This window comes from Anoplophora glabripennis, unplaced genomic scaffold (genome assembly GCF_000390285.2).
Source record: "Anoplophora glabripennis isolate ALB-LARVAE unplaced genomic scaffold, Agla_2.0 scaffold580, whole genome shotgun sequence".
Lineage (NCBI taxonomy): Eukaryota > Metazoa > Arthropoda > Insecta > Coleoptera > Cerambycidae > Anoplophora > Anoplophora glabripennis.
The window spans coordinates 101021-127442 of NW_019416656.1; the positions used below are offsets into that span (position 1 = coordinate 101021).

General features: G+C 31.6%; 2 protein-coding genes across 2 annotated transcripts in view; one reads left to right on the plus strand and one right to left on the minus strand.

The window, feature by feature from the left end:
• Nucleotides 1-26422, plus strand: part of LOC108911922 (interleukin-1 receptor-like 1) — a gene marked incomplete at its 5' end in the record, with an annotated part of 143668 nt that overhangs the window by 93128 nt on the left and 24118 nt on the right. Inside the window, one exon of the mRNA XM_018716998.1 lies at nt 10226-10259. Coding sequence (XP_018572514.1) covers nt 10226-10259 — 34 coding nt within the window. The remainder of the gene's footprint in view (nt 1-10225; nt 10260-26422) is intronic.
• Nucleotides 18719-25931, minus strand: LOC108911928 (peritrophin-1-like). Its single transcript, XM_018717006.1, has 2 exons — nt 25807-25931; nt 18719-19055 (listed from the first exon to the last, which is right to left on the minus strand). The coding sequence occupies exons 1-2, from the start codon at nt 25865-25867 to the stop codon at nt 18832-18834; spliced, it is 285 nt and encodes a 94-aa protein (XP_018572522.1). The 5' UTR covers nt 25868-25931; the 3' UTR covers nt 18719-18831.

Sequence of the window (26422 nt, forward strand, 5' to 3'; positions counted from 1 at the left end):
TGTTAATAGAGAATTTAAATATTTGTTTAGAACAATTTACTGCGAAAAATATACTCCCGCAGTGGTTTTAAATATATCCACGCTCTGGTTTGGCAGTTACGCATGCAATGGTTTTAAGTATACTCACGCATTGGTTAAATACATTCACGCAATGGTTTCTTGAGAAATACTCACGCAGTAGTTCATATATTCACGCAATGGTTTAATTTAGTTGGGAAATGGTGATTTATACTCACGCAGTGGAAAATATACCCACGCTGTGGTTAAATACACTCACGCACTGGTTTATATATTCACGCATTGGTTTTATTTAGTTGGGGAACAGTGGTTTATACTCACGCAGTGGAACATATACTCACGGAGTGGTTTATATGAACTGAGACAGTGGTTTTATGTACTCACGCAGTGGTGTTATATACTCGCGCAGTTATTTTATATATACCCACGCTGTGGTTTAGAAGTTACCCATTCAATGGTTTTAAATATACTCACGTATTGGTTATATACTCACGCAGTGCTTTTTGGAGAAATACTCACGCAATGGTTATTCACGCAATGGTTTTATTTATTTAGGAAATGGTGGTTTATACCCACGTAGTGGAAAATATAGTCACGCTGTGGTTTGGAACTCACGCAAAGGTTTTAAATAGACTCACGCAGTGGTTTATGTATTCACTTAATGGTTTTATTTAGTTGAGAAATAGTGCTTTATACTCACACAGTGGAAAATATACTCACGGAGTGGTTTATATACTGAGAGAGTGGATTTATATCTCACGCAGTGGTTTTAAATATACCCATGCCGTTGTTTAGTAATTACTCACGCATTGGTTATACACTCACGCAGTGATTAAATACACCGACGCAGTGGTTTCTGAAGAAATACGCACGCAGTGGTTTATATATTCACGGAATGGTTCTATTTACTTGGGAAATGATGGTTTATACTCACGCAGTGGAAAATATACTCACGCAGAGATTTATTTTAACAAGGCATATGCAATATGACATGTACCATGTACATAATTGTAATCAGAAGTGTTCCTTTTAAAAAACGAAGATTTGCTTTATATCTTCTTTCTTATATAGGTTTTTTTTGANAGTAGGAAAGTATTAAAAACACCTTTCATAATAAAATATTTTTCTTAATAGAGAATTTGAAAATTTGTTTAGAAAAATTTACCGCGGAAAATATACTCCCGCAGTGGTTTTAAATATATCCACGCTCTGGTTTGATAGTTACACATGCAATGGTTTTAAATATACTTGCGCATTGGCTAACACTCACGCAGTGGTTAAATACATTCCAGCAGTGATATCTTGAAAAATACTCACGCAGTGGTTTATATATTCACGCAATGGTTTTATTTAGTTGGGAAATGGTGACTTATACTCACGGAGTGGAAAATGTACCCACGCTGTGGTTAAATACACTCACGCACTGGTTTATATATTCACGCAATAGTTTTATTTAGTTGCAAAACTGGTTTATACTCACGCAGTGGTATTATATACTCACGCAGTGGTTTTAAATATACCCACGCTATGGTTTTTGAATATACTCACGTATTGGTTATACACTCACGCAGTGCTTCTTGGACAAATACTCACGCAATGGTTACCCACGCAGTGGTTTATACATTCACGCAATACTCACGGAGTGGTTTATATACTGAGACAGTGGTTTTATGTACTCACGCAATGGTTTTAAATATACCCACGCTGTGGTTTAGTAATTACTCATGCAATGGTTTTAAATATACTCACGCAGTGGTTAAATACACCGACGCAGTGATTTTTGAAGAAATATGCACGCTGTGGTTTATATATTCACGCAATGGTTTTATTTAGGTGGGAAATGGTGGTTTATACTCACGCAGTGGAAAATATACCCACGCTGTGGTTTAGTAGTTACTCACGCAATGGTTTTAAATATACTCACGAAGTAGTTATACACTCACGCTGTGGTTAAATACACTCACGCATTGGTTTTTGAAAAAAAATACTCATGTAGTGGTTACTCACGCAGTGGTTTATATATTCACGCAATGGTTTTATCTAGTTGGGAAATGGTGGTTTATACTCACACAGGGGAAAATATACTCACGCAGTGGTTTATTTTAACAAGGTAAATATATGACATGTACCATGTACATAATTGTAATCAGAAAAAAAAGAGATCCAAAAAATGACACATGTACAGAGTGTTCCTTTTAAAAAACGAAGATTTGCTTTATATCTTCTTTCTTATATACTTTTTGAAATTGCAAGATTTCCTAAAACTATATTTTTTACCATTTTTCCTAGAAAGAAAAATAAAACAAATGGAGAATGTTACGTGAATGATCCCTCTTTTCTAATTTCGCAACGTCAACAAATTCTGAGACTTTTAAAATTAGTCATACTCGAAAATACGAATCTGTTAACTTTACTATACGGAACATTATAAAATAAATTACCTAGTAAACAAATAGAGTGCGAAAATAAATGAACTATGTAAATTTTATATTTTGCAACATCTACATCCATAGAGATTCATTTCAAGTCCGTAAAATGAGGAAATTTATTATTAGTTACATAAATTTTTGAATGCCTTTAATGGTGTAGCTCCATAATACACTCCAGTTTATTTCACAAAGTGAATATTAATTATTAATATTGTCAATAATTTTTCAATTTCCGAATTGGAAGTGCATTCAGCGCAGGACCCATTGTTACAGTCATATAGGCAACTGAATGGTTGCAGTGTAAAATTTTATTGTTATTTACTGTTCAAAACATACTAAATTTATATGGTTCCCAACTGTGTTCAATTTCCATTGAAATTCATGTATGCTGCATATATCAGACGCAATACCGAAAGTTTTAATTAAGTATAGCTTTCTAAAACTTAAACCACACGAGGTTATTTTGGAATTCACCCAAAAGAAATTTTAATACTAATCTTTGTCTTCAAAAAATAAATATTACATATCTTTTCCCCCCATACAGAGTGTTTCTTAAGTAGAGGTGTGACCAAAAATAATGTTTTTTTTTTTGTTATATAAAAGTAGGGATCAATTTTGTTGTTAATCGGTTTGGAATACAAAAAAGTTTAAAGAAACAAAAAGTGAAGATAATACAATGGCGCATGATGAACTATTTTATTCGTAATATTATTATATATATTTTTTTGGCAAATAATTGTCGATGATACCCACACCTCCACCACTAGTACGTTTCTAAAGCAGGTCATTTTTGTTTCATACCTACTGTCATACTAAATATGAACACCGAATTTGGTTAAATTATCTCGTACGGTTTAGAAATTAAAAATTAAAAGCTAATTATATTTTTAAATTTTTGACGCGCTGTAGTTGGATAATATCTGTTCTAAGACCCCACATTTATATAACAAAAATCCCTTATTTAACTACAAAGAACATCAGCGAAAATAAATCTTGAATGAATTTGCCGATAAAAGCTGTTTCTTTCTTTTTCCATAAGAAGTCGACAGTAAAGAATTTATATTATAACACGACAAAATGCACAAACTTAAGACAAACAAATAAGTAAAAATAACTGGTTCCGATATAGAATAAGAATATTTAATATACAGGGTGTTGCTTTAATATGTAATTATGTATTAATATTTTTATTGCAAATTTTTATACACTTACGAAATTTTCTCGTTTTGGACAAGAATTCATTTACTTTCTATTTTATTTTCGGTATAAAGAAGGAATCAACACATTTTTTAAAAACTTTTGATATTGAACATTTCAAAATGGGTAGATTACTGAAGCAAAAATATTGCGATTTAGCCGAACTTACCTTAGTCTAAAAGTTGATAGTTAAAGAGATACAGGGTGTTAAATGTAAAATATTATTTTAGTTTTTTTTATTTACTCCTTAACAAATGCAAACATCCTCACAAAATGTTGGGGTTTAGAGTTCTGTAAGTAGAAGAATTGAAATCTGTTTACATTTTGATTAAAGTTCATAGAGGGCGCTAGCTGCAGTAGATTGAGTAAGTCAAAACCAAATATCTCGAAAACAAGACAGCTACTTTCATAAAGTATACCTTTTTTGTGTTAAAAAGAGTTCGAAAATAAGAATTTGATACCAAAGATGAGATACCATAAATTACAAAAAAGTTATGTCGTTTTCAACACATTCAATCTGCGGCAGCTAGCGCCTTCTATGAACCAAAATGTGAAAAATTTTCTATTCCTCTACCCAAAGAACCCCAAACCCCAAAATTTTGTGTAGATATTTGTATTTAGGTATTAAGAATTAAATGAAAAAAAAACTAAAATAATATTTTACATTTAACACCCTGTATCTTCTTAATTATCAACTTTTGGAATAAGGTAAGTTCGGTTAAAACGCAATATTTTTGCTTCGGGAATCTACCCACGAATTTTGGCCCATTACCTCGGGCCACCCTGTATATTTTGTAATTTTCTGCTTACGGATATTCATGCTGTAATAGACGCAATGCAGCCAACTTTTATTCAGACATCAATCATTAAAACCGAACCTATAGATAGAATTTTGATTGAATTTATATATTTTCGCATAACGAAAACGAATTAATCAATATGACACTTTTAATGAACAAAACCTGTTTCCATTGTTTCCTGTAAAACTTAAAGTGGCATAGGATGACGATATGTAATGAACATCGTACATCACGGGTTAATAATATTTGGGGAAAAAAACTGTTTGATGTATTGCGAAATTAACATTCAGGAGATGAATAATTATGCACATGGTACAAAAGCGAATGCGACGCACTCATAGCTCACAAGATTTATCAAATGCAGCATGACAACTATCTTTATCAGCGTGCATAAATAACGGGGCATAATTGTAAAAAAGCGGCCTGGCCCGCCAGCTCTAATTACAGTGGCTCTCCTGTGCATTTGTAATTTATTTCTCAACATCTGTATAAGCCGATCGCACACCGAAATTTTTGTGTTATAGTACGCTGTGCCAGCAAGGCAAGCTGTGAAAATTAGGCTAATAACTAAACTAATTGAAGGTAAACATCCATTGAATTCGGATATAAATACCGATACCAGTGGCGGAGATTCCGGTCGCTCTCACTGAATATCCCAGAAATTCGACGTCATTGACAAATTGAGGGTCGAGGGCAAAATTATTTTTATTGAACTAAGTGTAGAGAAAAAGATATGTTGTTGGGGCGAACGTTCTCTGGAGAGTCTTCTTGTGTGTGGAGTCGCTCGCAGGTATAAGTATCTGGTCCTTGGCGTCAATCTGCCGTGGTCCTCTTCCGGGAACCATATCCCGCGTTGCACATTGTTTCTTGTCGCTTGCAACGGGTAGACCAGTCCGAGCGGCGCGGGGTCAGGCTGGCACTCTTGACGTAATACTTAAAAATGGGTCACTTGCATACATATGTACCCACAGAATTTTAAATAAAATACTAATCATAATAAGTGGAAAAAAGTCAGCGTTGTAAAATTTTGTAAATATGTTTTATTCTATTTTATGATTCCGTAAAATTGTATCAATTAGTTTCTTGGTCTTTTCATGATTATGTTGTATTTAAAATGCAATTTTAAAAAAAGAATCATTGAGATTTTTTTGCAAATAGAGTAGTTCTAAAGTTATTTTTGGTTTGTTGAAGAGCTTGATAACGTTACTGAATATTAAAGATGTAAGAATTGAACATGCTTAATTTTTCGAACAATTTGAAGTAATGTGTAATGTGTAAGTGGTGCTTGGAAACACCATAATAGTCCGGGAGCCCGCGATATAAAATTTTGGACAATATCCTTTCATTATTTGACTACTTTGAACTAAATAATAAAAATAATCCAAGGCTGGTAGAATACAAACGGTGCGTAGCTCCATTAGAAAGTGGGAAATATATAAGAAATAACAGTCTTTGACTGAAATCATCATCACTAAAATATTTTGTATGTATTTTTGACATTCTAAATTGCAGTCGGGAAAATTTGTCGGAAGTAATTTAGTTGAAATCATTATTTGTGAAACTTTTTTTATAAACAATTACAGGATGTCCGGAAGGGTCATGTCAAAAATGAAGGGTTATAGCATAAACCAAGATTTTTACAAAATTTTTACAATACATGTATGTAGTTAATAAAATTCGATTTTCTCAAAAACGGTACAAGACATCGACTGATATACCTTTTTTAAGCAAAATGAGAGAGGAATCGAACTATGACAGAAAAATGCCATATTTGGCAACGTTGTCAAAGATGTACAATGGATAATTTCGTCTGCTCCTGTATAATTCAGACATATTGAATATCAGTTGAATCTTCGAAATGAACATTACCATGAGTTACTTTAATTGCCCAAATTTCATTATTGTTATGGCAACGACTTAGAAGTTATAATTGGAATTTGTTTTTCAAACTTCTTTTTTGAAGGCGAATACTACATCTATTTTCACCTCCCCTGTATACCCCTTTATTTTTGACATGACCTTTCCGGATATCCTATATAATATAGTATTTAATAAATGAAAAGAAAAAAAATATTTTAAAAACAAGGTTTTATTAAAATATACCAGAAAGAAAACAATAAATAAAGGAGTTCATAAAACTCATAATGTGTAAAGACCCCGTAAAGTGTAAAAAAGACCCACAAAAGGGTTGAATATGGCTGCTCTATAGAAGTGTCATCAGCAAAAATATGATAAACAGACACGTACTATCTATCATAATTAATCAGTATGTTCATGTTCTTATGCGATTTAAAAGCTTGTAACGAGGTTTATTTCTAATTGGAATTTATATTATAAGGGGTAAGTTACGGAAATTATGCGACAAGCTTTTAANAGGTCAAAATAACACCAGTTCTTCATATAAATTTTTTTTATACGAGCCTTCGTTAACAAGTTACGGGTCCTCAAAGGTAAAATTAAAAAATTCTTTTTATTTACAGTGTCTAAACTATTAACTTCAGCATGATGCAAATTTGGTGATCGATAACACATGCGTATAGCTTGTTTTTGATGTTGTAAGTGAAACTTCATTATGCCCAAAATGCCAGGAACGGACTAGGCCCAATGGCTAACAACCCAGAATTTTTGCATAGATGACGATCGCTATCTGCCGGTATCAAAAATAAGTTATCTGAAGAACTTGCTAACGATAATACCCTCTTGGTTCAATTCGGCAAAATTAGCTGTTTAGGAAATATTTGTGATTTTGTCACAACACATCGAGCGGCGCCTCCGCCATTTTTTGTTTTTAATTTTTAATTGGACATAATTATTAGGAACCGTACATACATATTATTAAAATAAGAGCCTAGAAAATCTCACTGTCTGCTAATGCAATTTTCACTAACAGAATTTGACATACACTCTTTACACCTAACACAAAATAGAAAAAAAAAAAGAAGAATAAGCTAAAGTTAAAAAATAATTTAAAAAAGGAAAACTATCAAAATACGTTTTCAATATGGGCACATTCCATCTCCACACACTTTCTAAGTCCACGAATGTTATTTGCTTGTATACGAAAAAGCATTTCTGAATCGACATCGATATTTGGAGTTTTTGCAAAATAATTTGAAGCCACTATTAGACGATGTTCCATTAGACACCCGAAGAAACGTTTGGTTTATGCACGATGGAGCTCCTTTCCACTTCACTATTGATGTACGAAATTATTTATCCATTATGTTTAATAATAGATTAATTGGGAGAGGAGGTCCAATTTCATAGCTACCACGTTCTCCAAACTTTAACCCGATGGACTTCTTTCTGTCGTTATACCTGAAAAGTTTGGTATACGTAGCTCCAGTACGGATAAGGTATGAATTGCTAGCAAGAATTAATTTCCATTGTGATAATATTAGACAAACCCCAGAAATGCTTTTTCGTGTACAAATAACATTCGTAGACTTTTGTTAGTGAAAATTACATTAGATGACAGTAAGATTTATTAAGTTCTTATTTTCAAAATATGTACGGTTCTAACATACCTAGTAATTATTATATCCAATAAAGAATTAAAAACAAAAAATGGTGGAGGCGCCACTCGATGTGCACTGTGACATAAAATCACAATTATTTCCTAAATAGTTAATTTTATCGAGTTGAACCAAGAGGGTATTATCGTTGGCAAATTCTTTACGTAACTTATTTTTGATACAGGCAGATTGCGATCGCCATCTAGGGAAAAATTCTGGGTTGTTAACCATTGTTCGTCCTTGGCGTTTTGGGCATAATGAGGTTCCACATAAAACATCAAAACCAAGCTGTACGCATGTGTAATCGATCACCAAATTTGCATCATGCTGAAGTTAATAGTTTAAAGACTGTAAATAAAAATTACTTATTAATATTCACCTTTGAGGGCCCGTAACTTGTTAACGAACGCCCGCATGAAAAAAATTTATTTGAAGAACTGATATTATTTTGACCTCATCTATTCGTACTAGACTTTTTTGTATCAAGTACCGGGATACCCTGTATATTCTATTGTTCCTAGATACAAAAATTTCTGTGTAACTGCATTTAAAAAAAACCATATCTAAAAAAAGTTTGCTTTCAAATTATCATATATGAAAAACTCAATTTTCGCTTCCAATATGGTTAGCCCGAATATGATATTATGGAAATATCAAACATGGACGTCAACACTAATTGATGAAAAATGAGCAATGAAATGTAATTTTGTCCATGCGTTTGAGGCAAATTGGATTTGAAGAGAATAAAGAGAATATTGTAGTATTTGTATAGGAAACAAAATTCTTTTTACACAGTCCGCATAAATAAAGAGCTGATTTAATTTTCAATAGGAGCGGACAGCTCTGGAGTTTTTTTAAGGGTGTTGGATTAATTTTCAATTAAATTAAAATTTTTACGGTTTCAGTCCCGCACAGTGGGAACATAAATACGAAAAAAAACCCTTTGGCAAACATTTCCAATTAAAAGGAATTTCTAATTGTGGCAATGTTAAGATGTATTGCTATCAGGGAAACAAGTGCGAAGTATGTTGCCCGCGTTTCCGCCGGGATAATTAAAACATGAAAATAAGCGATAGCGCTGCGTGGTCCACTATGATTAAAAATAGGGGTACAAAAGTAAGCAAAGTACATAGGGCGAAACTTTGTAGCACGTTCGAATATTGCAACACACATGCATACATCAAAATTCTAAATTACAACCTTTATAATAAACTGTGTTATACATTTACCAATGTTTGACCTAATACAGAGTCTTTATAAATTACAAGCCACGTAACCAGCAATTTTGTTTGGAACATTACTACGACGCACAGTGATCGGAATCCCAAAAAAACTGGACAAAAGTCGAAATTTCAAAGTCGTTGGTTTGCGTTAATACTACAGAATATTCTAGAGAAGGGGTCACTGCGTAGTTTTGTAAAGGGACAGAGAGCTGGGCCATGTGTATAGACCACAACAACTATCGGAAGTATGCTGTGACACATTAACATATTTCACTTGCCACTGACCCATCGAAAAGCAGTGAATTGAAAATACGTGCAAATTTTTACTAGAGTACGGATCGTTGTGTGCAACAGGGAGGGTGTTCCTGGAGATAAGTAGAATATATTTGCTCATCTAGAACCTCATTTTTCGAAAGTTGCGTGTTTTTATTGTTTTAACAAAAACGTCTTGCAATTTTCAACAATTTCAAATCACATAAATCGTAAATTATAGTAATAGTTGTGATACCAAGGGACCCTGCACTATTGATATTTGGAAAATGCGTACAGGAGTGTCAAGTTCATAAATAAAAAGAGAAAACTTCCAGATTTTTCCGAATTCGGGTTCTGAGTTTTTAAAAAGGTGAAAGATAGATGAAAATGAGAAAACCGAAGCTATGGTGATGATGTTTTCATACTCTGACGGTTATGTGACAGATGATGATGCCAATACAAGTTTGTGACATCAGTTAATTCAGTTTTTGCTCCTTTTTAAACCCTTTAAATTTTTGACATAAGTACATTAACACCCTGTATTTTAACAATTTTAATTATTTTTTAATTTTAAGCGTCATTTTGTGGCTTCAGCAATTTTGAGTATTGTAGATGTTTATAAATATGTTTGTGGTGAAATTACGGCGAGACAATTCAGTTGATTTGAGTTGGCAATGTAAAGGAAGAGAATATTTATATAATTAACTCTATGTAATTTGAACCAACTCACAGCCGCGTCAATTAGCCATTCCATTACACTGTTTAATATTGAATTTTCTTGTTCTTTTCAGGAAAGGGCGACTTTAAGCCGTCGGAGATGGATGGGTAAGTACTTACAATTTTTCCTCCCTCTGTCATTACGGGAAAGGGTGGTAATATGAAACCTCAAGTTGTTGTTTCACCAATAACTTGAAGCACAATATGCTGATTATAATACTGTCTCACCGATCCCATAAAAACGCCAAATTATAATGTACTTAACTTTTATACTAGGCTTTATCCAATACTATTATTTTTTTTAACAGTACCTTTTGCGTTGTCAAACTGCTTGACTGGTAACATAATAATAATAACTCTTTTGAAATCATTTATTAGTCCTTCTTCTACTAATTTTCACAACACAAACAGCAGTAATCTAGTTCCATGACTTTTTCTTTCTCAGGACTTAAATATTTTATTTCAGGGAATATTTAAAGTATTGAAAATGACACAGAAGTCAGTGATGTTGATGAACTAACACTTTGAATGTCCAGTGGCAATCCAATGTTGCTTCTGATAAACTGATTTTTTGATTTACGTCAGTTATAGGCCCTTACAAGAAGTTTGAAGCCTTATGGCATACCATATCCGCCAGATCAGTCGTCCGTTGATCGTTCTTTGATCCAATTGTCAGTTGGAACACGGAGCACTTGTTTTAGAAACTACGTTTAAGCTGAAACGGAATTTTTGAAAACACAATAGCTATAATTGATCACCACATCTAAAAACTGAACTGTTAAAAATGTGACAACCCGGGGAATTACCACTCAAATTTCGCTTGCTACTACTTGTTACATTTATGCGACGTCTGGCGTCACTTCATTTCTTTAATCAGACGTCAAATTTAAGATGTCCTCAGGACATCAGACCAAGAGCGATTAAAACCAAGGGACATTGGTTTTTCTATGATTTTCTTGGTAGAAAACTTTACTTGAAACTTACCCTTGACATATAGCAACTATGCGAGTGACTAGAATGAGGAAAAGATAATTCCAGAGGTATGCTATATTCCTTTTTGGTTTTCAGATAAGAATTAGTTTTCTTGGTGTAGTTTTAATAGTTCTAAATTGGCGGGATTATCCATTTCAGCAACAGACTACTAGAATTTTTGTTGGATTGAAATAAATGACTGTAAAATAGATACAATACTAGGTTTTCAATTGAGCTTATTACAATCCATAAACACACGTGGTGTGCATCAGCTGTGCAACATTAGGTTAAGCGCTGTTGTCACGTTGTGATGAAACTCCCCAATATTAGTACTCGCTGTATTTTGAAAACACTTAATCTTACGCCCCTATAATATACAACTTTTTTGTTCATTTATGATTACTCTATCTCATGCTGAAGTAATGGAAGTCAAACTTCTTACACCCTGTATAGACCATTATTCGGGATTTAGATTAGAAATAATATTTATTACAAATACAAACACAAAATTCTAAATCGGCACTGAACATAAATAATCTTAATAAATAGCGCCCAGTAAATAAAATATAATATAATATAATACAATATAATACAATACAATACAATACAATACAATACAATACAATACAATACAATACAATACAATACAATACAATACAATATAATTATATTATAATATAGTATAATATAATAAATGGAGGTAGGTTGCTCTAAATATATTTAATTAAAATAATGTTAAAAATGTGAATTTTAATCAAATGTTTTCTGAAATTGTACATTTTGGCAGCATTCATGTTTTAAGGTAATAAAGTGAAACCTATTTCAAATATGCCCCAACAAAAAAATGTCAAAAATAGAGAGTTTTTTTCTTTATTTATTTTTTGGGTGGGTTAGAAAAATTTATTATATGTTCAGAAAACGAAAACAGATGGATTTTCGAAACATTAACAACTTTTTAAAGTGATATGTTTTTTGTATTTTGTATTTGTCTGTTTTTTTTTGCGATTATTGGTTAGGTAAAACTAGTTTCATAAAAATAATCCTTGAATAATCCTTTTGCCGCAAGGAATATTGTTCAATTTTTTTACGTTTGGCAAAACACCCAAAAAATAAAGAAAAGTACAAAAACTGTGCTATGCACTGATAAACATCTTCAAATAATACAAATAGAGGACTATTTAATGAAATCAAAACATATTTTTTGAAGACCGATTTTTTTAAAAATAGACAGCAAAATTATACTACTGTAACAAGGACCTAATTTGATTATTGACCTATTTGCCTTATTTTGATCCAGAGAAGCTACCTTTGAAGTATGGTCCATTCGTATCCGGATACCCTGTATAATACAGCTTTGAGCTATTTAATATTAAATACCTTTACTAGTTTTCAACTTAACGTTTATTCCATATTACAGAAAAGTTCCATATTATCACTTTATTGCTATTTATTTATGTCAGTATGTTAAGTTTAGAAACAAGCCTGGGTAAATAATGTAGCTGGCAGTGTTCAGGCATCAGAATCAATAGCTGATTGTGGATAATTACCGACAGCGATGATTTACTAATTACTTCCCGAATTTCGCAGTATTTATTACTTCCTGTCATGTTTCACAGATATCACGAACCGGAAAGTTGTCTGACTCGGTCCCTCCCGTACCACTTTGCTTGTACTTTTGTGATTTTCAATACCTTGCACGTGATGATATTCCGGCTCAGCGGCATGCAAATGTGAGGACATATGTTGTATTAAACTCTAAACTTTTTCTCTATACATTCTGCATGCATCAACCGTTCGCTTCTCATCTGAGCGGGATCGATAGTGACCGTATAAATTTCTCTCTTAATTACAAATTTCTGCAAGCTCATTTGCAAATGCCCGGGTATTTGTAGAAATTAAAATTTTTCCGTACTCAACGTTTATATGGCACAAAATCTGTTACATTTCAATGTTTCTAAACGTTTCGGCATTCTCCACTGTCGACATCTTCAGTGGTTACTCGAATGTTTCGCCGCGAACTGTTTTAGGTTTTACAAAAACGTATTTATCGTGAGAGAACTGCTCTGTACCAATACGTCTTCAATGGTTTTTATTCAAATACTATGTTTCACGTGCATTATTTGAAGAGTAGTAGAGAAATTTTCTTTTGTTTTTGCAGAAGGAATCAGCGCTGAAAGCTGCAATGTCCCTCTTACACCTTGTCGAACAAAATCATCAGAATTCCAATATTTTACAAGAAAGAAACTAATTGAAATTATTTGTTTTCTGTTAGGGTACTCCGATTATTCTGAATAAACGGATTCGTACCTAAGCTTTCTCCCTCCCTTATTTGCACTGTAGGCATAGTTGGTAAATACTGGGATTTTAATGTAGATTCCAGGCACGTTTCCTTTATTTATCTGACCGTGCTGTTAGTTAAACAATTGTTCTCCTAGATGTATTGTTTTAAATGCCCCATATATTGTGCGCAACAGGGACACTTGTTATATTTTTGACACATTCGTATATGAATAGGACATATAATATCCTTCCTCTACTCTTTTCTGATATCGTCCTACATTTCTCGTTTGTCCATTAAATATTAACCCTTTCTATAGGCAGTCATTTGGAATGTGATATCCGCATACCTACGCAGGAACGTAAACATTAGTAAATATACAGCAGCAGCAATATAAGCTAAAAGTTTTCTGAAAAGGCTATAATTGAAATATTCGATGTAAATTTACTATTTTAGTATGTTATACATATTTTACAACATAAATCTGTTTTTGGTGTGATGTAATTGAAAGCAAGAAATGTTTCACAAGCCAGCATTACATATTTCCTATTGATATGTGATATCGGTTCTTTTATTTCTCTTGTAGCATTGTCGTACAGGTTTCCTCGAGTTTCCATTGGTTTTGAAACATTTCTAATAAAATGCCTGTCAAGAAGTTATAATCATAATGGTCAATTCCATGATAAAGCAAAATATCTGGAACATTTCTAGTTCCATACGTTTCAAATATTTGTTGTACCACGGAAAGTTGAAAGTCAGCAGTTAGAATCTTTTCCTTAGTCACATGGTAATATTCAAATCGTAGAAGAAAAGTTTTTTGTACCATTTTACCGATTTGAGAATAGACACAATTACGTTATGCATCAGCATCTCAATTTAGTCTATTCCATGTTCTGGTTAATGTCAAATATGCATGGAGACTTCATAATAGTTTGACGATTTTTTTATTACTGTTATGTTTTTATTCCAATTTTGTCATATATTTTCTTTTTTTTGTAGTACTACAATTGTAAGATTTCTTATTATATAAAACAGTTGCAAGTAATGGACTGTTGTACCAGTTATCTACGTATAGAGAGTGATTCTTGCCCATGTATGTTCTTATAATGGTCATAACCACTTGACCTGATTTCCTTCTTCCATTATATTCTTCCTACAAAACATCTAAATAATAACAAATCATGAACACCTTTATCTAGATTCTAGAAACTATGATTGTACGTGTTGTTTGAAGGTAAACTTTTCTGTGAACAAAACCAGTCGCTCGTCAATATACAGGGTGATTCATTAACAATGGGAAAATCGAAAGCTGAAGATAATATACGTGAAATGGTGACCATTGGCGCAAACATGCCTTATCCGAAAGTTGATAGTTTCGGAAATACAGGGTGTTGAAAGTTAAAATTTGAAACCGTTTTTTTTTGCGATTATTCTGAAAATATGTAGGTTAGGAACTTGAAAATTTGTAAAACTATGGTTTTTTTAGGCGACGAATAAGATGCGTGCTGTAATTTCAGCATGGCTTATAGAGGACGCCACTTACGACCAATTTTACCGAAAATTTAGTTAATAACTTTTTATCCTGTATGTCTAACATGAAACTTGATTCATAACCTGAAAGAGCAATCATTTTTCCATTAATTGTGTATTCTTGTATCATTTCGGTATCTCGATCCGTTTTCGAGAAAAATCGATTTAACGAACACTATGTTTTGATAATACGAGAAATTAAAAGCGAAACAAACCAAGTGTTTCTTCGTGTACTTTACAAAGAATCTATTGGCTCGTGTGAAGAGTTGTGGCAAAGAATACAAATTGCTGCCAACGAAGTCAGACGCAATCCCAATATGTTGTTTCAAACTCGAAGATCTTTCAGAAAACGTGTAAAGTGTATCAGTGTCAACGGTGGATTCTTCGAACAATTACTTTAAATCATAATTACGTATTTTATTTGTTTTATTGTTAATTGTTGTAATAACACGAAGGAACACTTGGTTTGTTTCGCTTTTAATTTCTCATATTATCAAAACATAGTGTTCGTTAAATCGATTTTTCTCGAAAACGGATCGAGATACCGAAATGAAACAAGAATACACAATTAATGGAAAAATGATTGCTCTTTCAGGTTATGAATCAAGTTTCATGTTAGACATACAGGATAAAAAGTTATTAATTAAATTTTCGGTAAAATTGGTCGTAAGTGGCGTCCTCTATAAGCCATGCTGAAATTACAACACGCATCTTATTCGTCGCCTAAAAAAACCATAGTTTTACAAATTTTCAAGTTCCTAACCTACATATTTTCAGAATAATCGCAAAAAAAAAACGGTTTCAAATTTGAACTTTCAACACCCTGTATTTCGGAAACTATCAACTTTCGGATAAGGCATGTTTGCGCCAATGGTCACCATTTCACGTGTCAGCTATCGACTTTCCCATTGTTAATGAATCACCCTGTATACGTTTAGGTTTAGGGATGATGAATGAAATATAATTCATAATTATTTTTCAAATAATCGAGTTGACCTATTTCGAAAATCTTATCTTCTTCTTATCACATTATTTTATATTAAAAAGTTGTCTGTCCAATTCTTCTGTTTTTTTCGATACATTTTTGAGTAAAAAAAATACTTCCGAGAAATGAAGTTCTTGAGATATTGCCAAATTTCACATAGGCGATATTTTATCAATTAAAATAAAATTTTTGTAAGTGTATAAGTGTTAAGGCGACCAAGTTCAACCTATTATTTTTAGTACCAATAAAGATTGTGTAAGATTTTGAGACATTAATATGTAAACCGTTATCTAAAGAATTTGTTATTGGCAATTGCATACCTCATTATTTGATCGCTACATCTTTAAGTCATATAACTGATTTATTATCACCATCATTCAAGCAATGGAAACTTTATATTTGACTTTTATACAACTTTTGATAAGTAGTATGTCGGTAGGTATCTATTTTATAACTCTGGATACAGCAATAGTTTGATTTTGGTTTTTATTCGGGACTGCGTAAATTTACCACATGTAAAAAATATTTTGAAGGAGAGCAATTATAACCTACCAATTGCAAGTTATTTATAATCAATACTAATACAATTTTAAGTCAAGATTACTTTACCATTACGACTATTATGTTAGGTAAAATTATATAGTAAAATGTAGTAATAGGACCTCGAGAGATCTGTTCCGTGGATATTTGTAAGGTGTCAATCAGTGGGTGGTAGAATAATCCAAAAGACTGCGGGTATTTCTGGGAAATATTAGCCTCATTAAATCGTCACATGGACAAAGTAAAAAAAAAATGTATATTTGATTCAATGAAATGATTTGCTTAACTTTCAATTTACAATAATTATAAATATATTTGAGGAATACTGAATACAGTGTTGCATTTATTTAAAGGGTACATCATTGATAATAGTATACTCTTTTCCCGTGTATATGTTCAGCAGCTGTTTAGTGACAATGTTCGTTGTTGGTAATGGTTTATCTTTTTGTAACAACTGTATTGCATAAACTTGAGCTTTCTGCACAATTTGTACTTATGTCAAATGCGCAGAGTAAGATTTTTCCTGCACATAAACAAATTCGCTTAACTTTTTAAATATGTAACACCGATCCATTTTTCTAATAGAGGTTAGTGACCAATTTACAAAACACAGATCAATAAATCTACCTATAATACGATTTAGCTGCTATTTAAGTTATGCTTATTTAACAATACCTATCACTTTGATAGCTTGATAGAAAAGTGTATCTTATTTTACATTTCTTTTATCCAGTATATTTAGTTATTTTAAGATACACTCTGCTTAATGAACTTACAGTGCTTTCCAATTACAATTAATTTGTGACATAAAAAATACCTTTCGTCAATAAAGATTTCCATGTTTTATCCGTAAAGTGAAGTCGCTTGAATTTAATGTGCTCCACACAAATAATGGCTGATAAAAGTTGTGCAGACACAAGCAATTTGCCAAATGGCCTTATAAAACGTATAAGAGGAAGACATCAGCTGTTTGGTCTTAAATCTCCTAACAAGGGGCAACGACAATAATAAGGATTTTGTGTAGGAAACGGAAAGTTATAAGAGAAAGCCCAAACACAGAGACGAGCTCTGAATAAATATGAATGCTCCGACGGTAAACAGGACTACGGAAGGACAATCAATGATGAAAGGAATCGGTAAACGGATTCGCAAAGCATCGCTAACTACATACAATTATCGGATTTAATATTACGCATTAAGCTTTGCTTGCTCTGCGCTTTGCATCTTTTCGATATGCTGGCTGGCGCAATTGTAATTCGTAATTGTAGATTCTGAATTATGCGGAATTTGCAGGATTTACGACATTTCGTATAAATGTCTGCACGGACTTTTATAATTCAACATTTTCTTACTTTAATCGTCATCCTATTCAGGACACCGTATACAGGCATGACAAAAATCTAGCAACAAACATCAAAAGTGTGTAGAGCTCACAAAAATAATGAAGGTAAGCTACATTTTTTTTCGAACTTGTTTCTTTGAGGACAGAAACGATGTGCATGCTGCGAAATTTTTTTTTTTTTCTAAATGTTTATCAAAAAACTTATAAATTATACATGGTCCGATTGCCGAGAGACCAATTCACTTTTTCTTAGTAGAGTTTCTGTGCTCTTGACTTTCATAAATAGAAACTTGACTGGCAAAGTCAACTGTATTTTTCTCGAAAATGCTGCAATTTGAATGAGAGTGTCTAGTTTTTCGTGTAAATGAAACATATTAATAAATAACAGGTAATGTTGAAAATTTTACTTCAAAAAGGACTTAGGTTCACTAAAATACCATAAAGAAAGATAACTAGTGATAATTTACCACATAACAGAGGAATACTAATAACTCTGTACTTTACAAACAAATACAATATCTTGAAAAGTCACTTAGCACAAGCAAGTCTTGCTTGAGCTAATTTGCACTGTGGTTAAAAAAATTATGTTACATCCTTTTTCGAGAAATTTACGGAACTGAGATAAGTTAACAACGTGACGCTGCTTCTTACATTTCGTTGTTGATCGTTAAATACATTCCTGAAATTTTGAATAATAAAATCTAGCTTTTTTTGGCACAACCTACATTTATTTAATATGTGGGAACTAGCAATCTGATTTCAACTTACAATATTAATATAAAAAAAAATAAGATACAATAATCTCCAAATTGAATAACTGATATGGTTTATCGGTTATTAATTCATTAATGATCATATATTTACGACATAAATAGTTAAAATTTTATTATAATTCTAATATACGTAAATAATAACATGTATCAATATGCAATTATTTATTATAGTTAAATCAATTTAAGTATTTTAACATAAAGAAATATACCAACAAGGAATCATAATAAGTGTTATCGTATAAACATGGCTCAATTTTTGTCTAATTTTCACTCCGGGTAAAATGTACTTGCTGAGCAGTGGAAGTTTCTAAATTGCCACAGACTGCATCTGTATCGCAAACATTCAACGTTGTGTCCCAATAAGTTTTCGGAGGGCATTCCAAGAGTTCAGTTCTTCCATTGGTACATTCATAGAATTTTGTACAGTCTGTTTCATGGGGAAAGTACGTGGTATCGCTGTTTTGTTCTTCTTTGGGACAAACAACTAAATAAAAAAATTAAATTAACATACAATCGAGTCTTTGAATATTATATGGATACCGATGACGTAAATCAACAAGTTTTACACTACAATTTCAATTTTTTCCGTGTCATCTTCCACCATTCGTTACAATACAATTGACACAATACCTCCTCATAATGTAAAAATGACTCATTCCCACAAAAATAAATTATTTGCTCCTGATATGATACGATTTGTAAAATTGAATTACTGCCTGTTTTCATAAGAGTAAGGTGTATTAAAAGTACCGATAAGATTGAGACAAAGGATGGAAATGTTTCGTTCTTTTATTTCCTTTGCAAAAGAATGAATTTGAATTGGAAAAAGTATGTGCAAAACCAATAATAAATATTTTAAATATGTATGTTTAGGGAAATCATCATTTAATGAAAAGTTATCAGATACGCTATTAACAACGGTGTTAGAAAATAAAGGAATCAAAGTTTGATTCACATATTTTTAACTCAATACAGTATACAAATCTATAGTGCAGAAACTAAATTTTAATACAATATATCCCAAAACTCAAAGACAATAATTCTATAGTCCAAAGGAAAGGATCATCTGATTTTTTTCATGTTCTGTCGGCATTTATATTTATGATGGCCTTTTTGAAAACACACATTATGACCTTTCAGTGAAAATGGAGCACAGCTTAATAGAAAATGTCTGACATCAAAATAATGGCTACTGAGCCATATATTTTATATCAAATTATACTGCTTTTGAACTTACAGGATGAGAAACATGCACCAATTGCACCAATGAAATTCAAAATTTAAGAAACATATTTTTTATGGCAAACATTTAGAAAAATTGTATTAATTTTGTGTATATGTATAAAGAGAACTAGTTATATACCTTACTGCCACCACTAATATACAAGTGGAAAAAAATGCAACTGTTTTCATTTTGTCGCCTGTGAACTAAGAAGCCTCCAGTTTGTTTCAAGCAATTTTGTTTAATTTTTTATATATTCCGATGCTTTTAAAAAAGTAATTCGTGATATTTTTCATTTTCATTGGGATGATTCGTCTCAATAATTTTTCTAACACCATGACTACGAATAATACGTAGTTATGTTGGATGACCAAAATCGGTCATCAGCAGCGACAGCAAGTCGGTCTTTTTCCATTACGACTAATTGTTCTGCTTGGAGATTTGGTACAAGCTCTGTTTGTTCAGTCTAATAACACTGAAGATGACACTGGTTTAGTAGAAAAGCTTTCAATTGAACTGTTTTTTACTAAAATGTCTTAATTCATAGGAATTATGAATACTTTGACTGCTTTTTTCACTGTTTCTTTGTTTATAAGCTAACTACTTTTTCTCACCACAGCACAGGCATATTCTCCAGCGGATTGAACGCTAGATTGTTGATCTAGGTACGCTCGCAAGAAAATACATATAATAATTTATTTTGGCAATAAAAAGTTTACTATTGGAAATTTTTCCAGAATATTGATATGTCTCAAGTAAAGGGGTGCTATACAATGCAACTGTGATACCGTAAAAATTGGAATTCGTGCAACGAATTAAGAAAAAAAACTGTATTTAGTTTTTCAGGCTTTTTGGATCTGTCGTGTCGAACCCTCAGTATACCCTTGGGACATATTTCCGTCTAAATAGGTAAAGATGGTTTCAAGGTATCGACTGATCAGAGACTTCTCTGGTTATACAACTGCAAAGTGGTTGGACGAGATAAAGATGAAAAAGACTACTGTTTATCTACTACTGGCTGACTTTGGTGGAATAATAATAATTATTATTATTATTTTAAAACAGACTAATCTTGTAATATAATTTACACAAATAGGCTGCTAACTACAAAATAGAGGTGGATGGTGGGTGTGAGAAGTCGGAAATTGACAGCTACCGTAGTAGTAATTTTGTTAGACTGCAAGATACTATAGCTATAGTCGACGTTTGATCCCGCTTCATGGTGGCTGCCATATTTCTTGAAGTGTTCTTCAGTATGGATCCAGTCAACTTGATCTAGTGTCCCAACCCGAGTTTCGTGACATTGCTTGTATTTTCGTCGAATAATTCTAATATCGGGTGAAATTTTAAGCGTTCTGCGAGGTTTATCGCGGTCGCTACACCAATAGCATTAATATCCTCCAGATGTCGTCGTCTGCTCCGGCTTGAGATCGTTGAAATAGTTTGCGGCTTTGTAGACAGTTTCAGCGGTTGGATTTCAAACATGAATGATAATTTTGATTCAGAATATGAGTGAAAATTTTGATTTCCCCTCTGCGTCTTGTGCAGATGGTCCGCTAGATACTTTTGAATATTGGCAACTATTCGACCAGATTCGAAAGTTAAATGAAATTTGAAATCGCTCGTGGCTCGAAATATGACACTACATTAATTTAATAATGACATAAAAAATCGTTTTGCTTCGTTAAGGACTTCGAATCTTGATAACATCGTATGTGGACTACTCCATTCTTAATATTTTAGATCTTAAAAATTAAAATTTCTGATTCGGTAATATTAACATATAGCATTTCAGATTTATAGAACGTCTTTCTGCTATCAATTTTTCGGCCTAATAAGAACAGCGGACTTTGTTGTCCAACTTTTTATTAAAAAACTTATATCTATCTATTATTAACCCTCGCATGTTTTTACTCTATTAATGAACAAATTCAAACAGATTCAAACATAAATCTTTTTAAATACATTCTCGTATTTTGAAGAGAATTATTAGCCCTCAAAGTTTTTTACTCTACTTTTATAACACCTTGTATAAAATTGAACTGCAAATTTGAGTAAAACAAAAAAAATATTTGAATTAGCTTAAAATTTTATTTTATTACCTCACTATGAACTTTAAAAATCCCTCCTGGTACATTGAAACAGGATGCATGAAACATCTTGCCACAAGAATCACCACAGATTATTGTTTATGTCCTACTATGCACAGGTTGCCAATAAAAACCGGATCAGACATCAGATTAACAATATATAAATACATAAATTACTAGTTTCACGCATTAAACTTCTAGTAATATTTGAAATGTATTAAAGAGCAAGGGAGACACGTCAACCGACTGTATTTAATTATCCTGTAACACCCGTGACTCCTTTACCATTTAAGTCTACGTTTTAAAGCGATTTTTTACATATATAAGACATTTATTTCACATTTAATCTGTATTAACATTAATAAATATTATCTAAATAATTATTGATTTATTTACATGGTAATCTTTATTTTTTATTTAATAGCCGAGGACAGGTGGATTATTACAAAATAAATTACTATAACAAATCATACGTATAAAGTTTTCTTTATTTTTTTGACGAGTATTATTAGCCCTCCAAGTTTGTTACGCTTCTTTTATAACACCCTGTATAGTATCGAACTGTATATTTGAAGCATTCAAACATAGGGAAAAGTAAGCAAATGTCAGTGTATAGATTTATGTTTAAAAATATTGTTTCTGAACAATTTACAATATTTGGAATAAAATAATTACAGAATATAGAGATATTGCGATTGAAATTGTTTCAAGCATTCGTTAATTAATGGAACATAAATTCCTGTATCAATAAAATTTAAATAAATTAAAAAATAGTGAAAAGTCAACAAATGTAACAAGCATTATATATTACGATTTATATTTTAAAATTATATTCTGAAACTGTTTATAAATAGGGAATATGAGACGTACTGTAAATCAGACCATAATTAATTGATTCAAGTATTTATTAACTAATGAAAGATTAATTCATATAATTTCATATCCAGTAAAATCTTTACTTTAGTGGGCTACTACATGAGATATGTGACAGGAAAAATTTTTTAGCACATACATATCTAGATTTTTTTAAGATGCCGCATCCTGTAATTAGAATCCAACTTGTTAATATAAAAAAGTAATATACAATAATCTCTGAATTGAATAACTGAGATAGCTATCTTGTTATTAATTCAATCATTGTTTTTTTTTATAAATAGGTTATAAATGATCATAATTTTGATACAAATTTTATTATCAATTAGATTAATATCTATTAATACTTATGTATTATCATGTTTAAAGCAATGTAAATATATAAACAAAGTAATATACCTGTTTATAAAATAAACATTATTTGTTCTTTTTTTCTAATTTTCACTGTGCATATTGTATTTCTATCGCAAACATTCAACCTTGTGTCCGAATAAGTTCCGAGGGACGCTCAATATCACAAATACCGTAATAGGCATAAGTGAAGTTAATTTAAAATAATTTCTTACCTATTTACGGAAAATAATTCAACAGGTGTGTTTGAATTATGTACAGGGTTTGTCACTATAATCTGACAACTATTTGTGAGTTTAATATTGAAATTACAACAATGTTTTTAATACAAAAGTTTTAGCTTTTTTATGAATTTTTATAACACAGTATTAGAAAAAACAATTGAATAATGGAAATCACTAAATTAAAGATTTTTTTAACGGATTACCCTATATATTAGTGCATACCTAGCTTCGTTAAATTTTTCTCTTTTCAAAAATATATAATATGTTACTGTTTGATTCAGGACTTTTCGACATATTTCAGTTTAAAACTATTTTTGAAAAAACAGGAGTGAAATTTATATCTGACGAATCACAGTGGCTATGGACGAGGCACGCGAAACAAACAAATGACTGACAGAAGTTTATTTCTCATCATTAATTTATTTCCTATAACAAACTATTTTAACAAAGAAATCATAATAACACAAATGGTCACAGATGCTCAATGTAACCGCCATTATTATTGATGCACGTATAATTCTCATTAATTTTCACAACTGCATTTAGTATGAAATGGAAATTAAATTCACTTAAATTTTGTATACATTGATCAACTTTCTGTTTTAGTTCTTCTTAGTTCGTCTAAGTTTACACTAGTTTCCTTATAAACCTCGTTTTTCCCCAGTCAAAGCACGTTCATAAAATAGTGGGCCAATGATTTTATTTCTCAATATACCGCACCAAACATTAAACGATGTGCGTCCTTGATTTGGAATTTCCTTATTATAGTGAGGATTTTCATTTGCCCACTAATGAGTATTTTTTCTATTATAAATACCAGCTGTTATAAAAGTCGCCTCATCAGTCCATAAAATCTTTTCAAAATAGTTTGGGTCGCCATTTTTCAAGCGCAGCATTTCTCTGCAGTACTCTAATAGCTGAATTTTTTATTTTGGGTGGGTTTTGAACCGGCATAGTTTTATAGGGGCGGTATTTACATTTATGTAACGTTCTAATAATTTTACTTTGAGAATGTACTAACATAGCAAAAATATATACCTAACTAGGAATCAGATGTGATTACTTAAAATATAAACATTTTTTCCAACAACATAGCAATGTTGTTGGAAAAAAAGGACACATAATTTGATTCACTAAAGAATAATGTAGATTATAATTGTTACCTCAAAAAGTCGACCTAAAATAGTAGAAAAACATGTTTATTCAACTAATGCAGTAAACAAATGCGGTACCTACTAATGATCCAAATTATGATTTCGTTCTTCTAAATTTGTAAAATGTCAAAAATAAAATGTTTAAAGTCTCAACGCCTTTATCTGTCACTGGAGATGCTTATAAGAACAATATGCAATTAATTGCAATAATTCCTATGGTTATTTATCTATAAAAATTATAGGCATCTTGATGCACGTATGCAAATATGAATAAATAAATAATTACATTATTAATGTCAAAATAACAAGATCCTTCAAAATTCCATTATAAATAATTATGTGTAAACTATGAAATGCAGTATGTACTCAAACTCTTACAAAATTGTGAATAATTCTGGTGACATTTTCAATGAATAAAAACAAGTATGTGTTAATTGAAGAATTTGCGGTCTAAATTTAGTAATTCTACAGATACACATCATCACGAAATATCTAATAATGGTCGAAAATGTAATCGTGATAAGCACTTGATCTCTATCTTTTAAAATATTTTATAACAAACTGGAAATACATTATCCGCTGATTAAAGAACAGGTGAATATTTACTTCAGATTGTGAAAAATTAAACTTACTTTACATTTTACCAACAATTTTACGATTAAGACTAAAAGATATAAATAAGCAAATTATTAGTTAAGAAAAAACAAATTGCCAAATTAGCTGTAAATTAGGTAGTATGAAATATACAGAATCAATTTTATTTATTAGAGTAGGTAGATGTAATTCAGAATTTCTACAAAAACTAATGATTTTCAAACAAATTTTTGCTTCCAAAGAACAGCTTATAATTTTAAAGGAATCCCAGTATAGTTACAAAGGATTGTACAGTTCGTATGATATTTATTGAGATAGAATTTCAGGAAGACCCCTCCGTCACTTTCTTTGAATTATCCGCATTCGACACCGAGGTAAAAAGACGGCGGAATATTTCAAGGTACGCCACTGTCCCGGTAAATCGTTACAGTAATTTTTGGAATTCTATCTTAACAAATATTATAGTTAGTTGTACGATTAACTAGCAGATGTTTCTAGTGCCAAGATTCCTTTAGCAAGTAAATGTCATGGATTTTCAGTTTATTAACCTGCACTTGCTTGAAAATAACAATGGACAACCCTGTCTTGCCTCTAACAAATTTAATTGAACTCCAGTCTTTTGAATTGAGAAAATAAAAAAGAAATATGTACTTACATAAATGCTAGAGGAAATACATTATATTCTAAGTTCATGAATTTAACCATAAGAACAATCATTTTCACTTACCTTCAGCTGAAGTAAACGCAAAAACAGCTACCAGTGCCAAAATAAGAATCAGCTTGTACATTTTTATTTCTTCTTGGATGACTACTACTAATTATAAAGTTTGTAGCGAAATAAATAACTATTAAATTAGTCGGCTTTATATATTACACCAATTTAATGTATTGATATTATCTATAAAAAATACCCGTGTCACCGTTTCCCAGAAGTAAATACTTCAATAATCAAATGCATTATTACATGAGGTACTACTTCAAGAATAAATAAAATTGATATAATTAATTCGGCGAATTAGTGACAACTCACATCCGGCATTCTTGGCATTTTAATGGGCGATTTTATCGATTAAAATTATTTTATGTTTAACACAAAAGATCTCTAAGATCAATATTTAAAATCTAAATGTCACAAATAATACTATCTAATAAGAAAATAATTTCTCCATTACGGCCATTATTACTAGAATTTCTTAGATTTTAAGAAATGGTGTATTGAGTTTCTAAGTTAATAGATTTTTATAACCATTTGCCAGTAAAACTCCAGTAAGATGCTTTAGTTCTGAGTATGGTGGTCCGATATGGCCTAGCTATGATGGCTAATGTTTTGATTATAGTCCTTT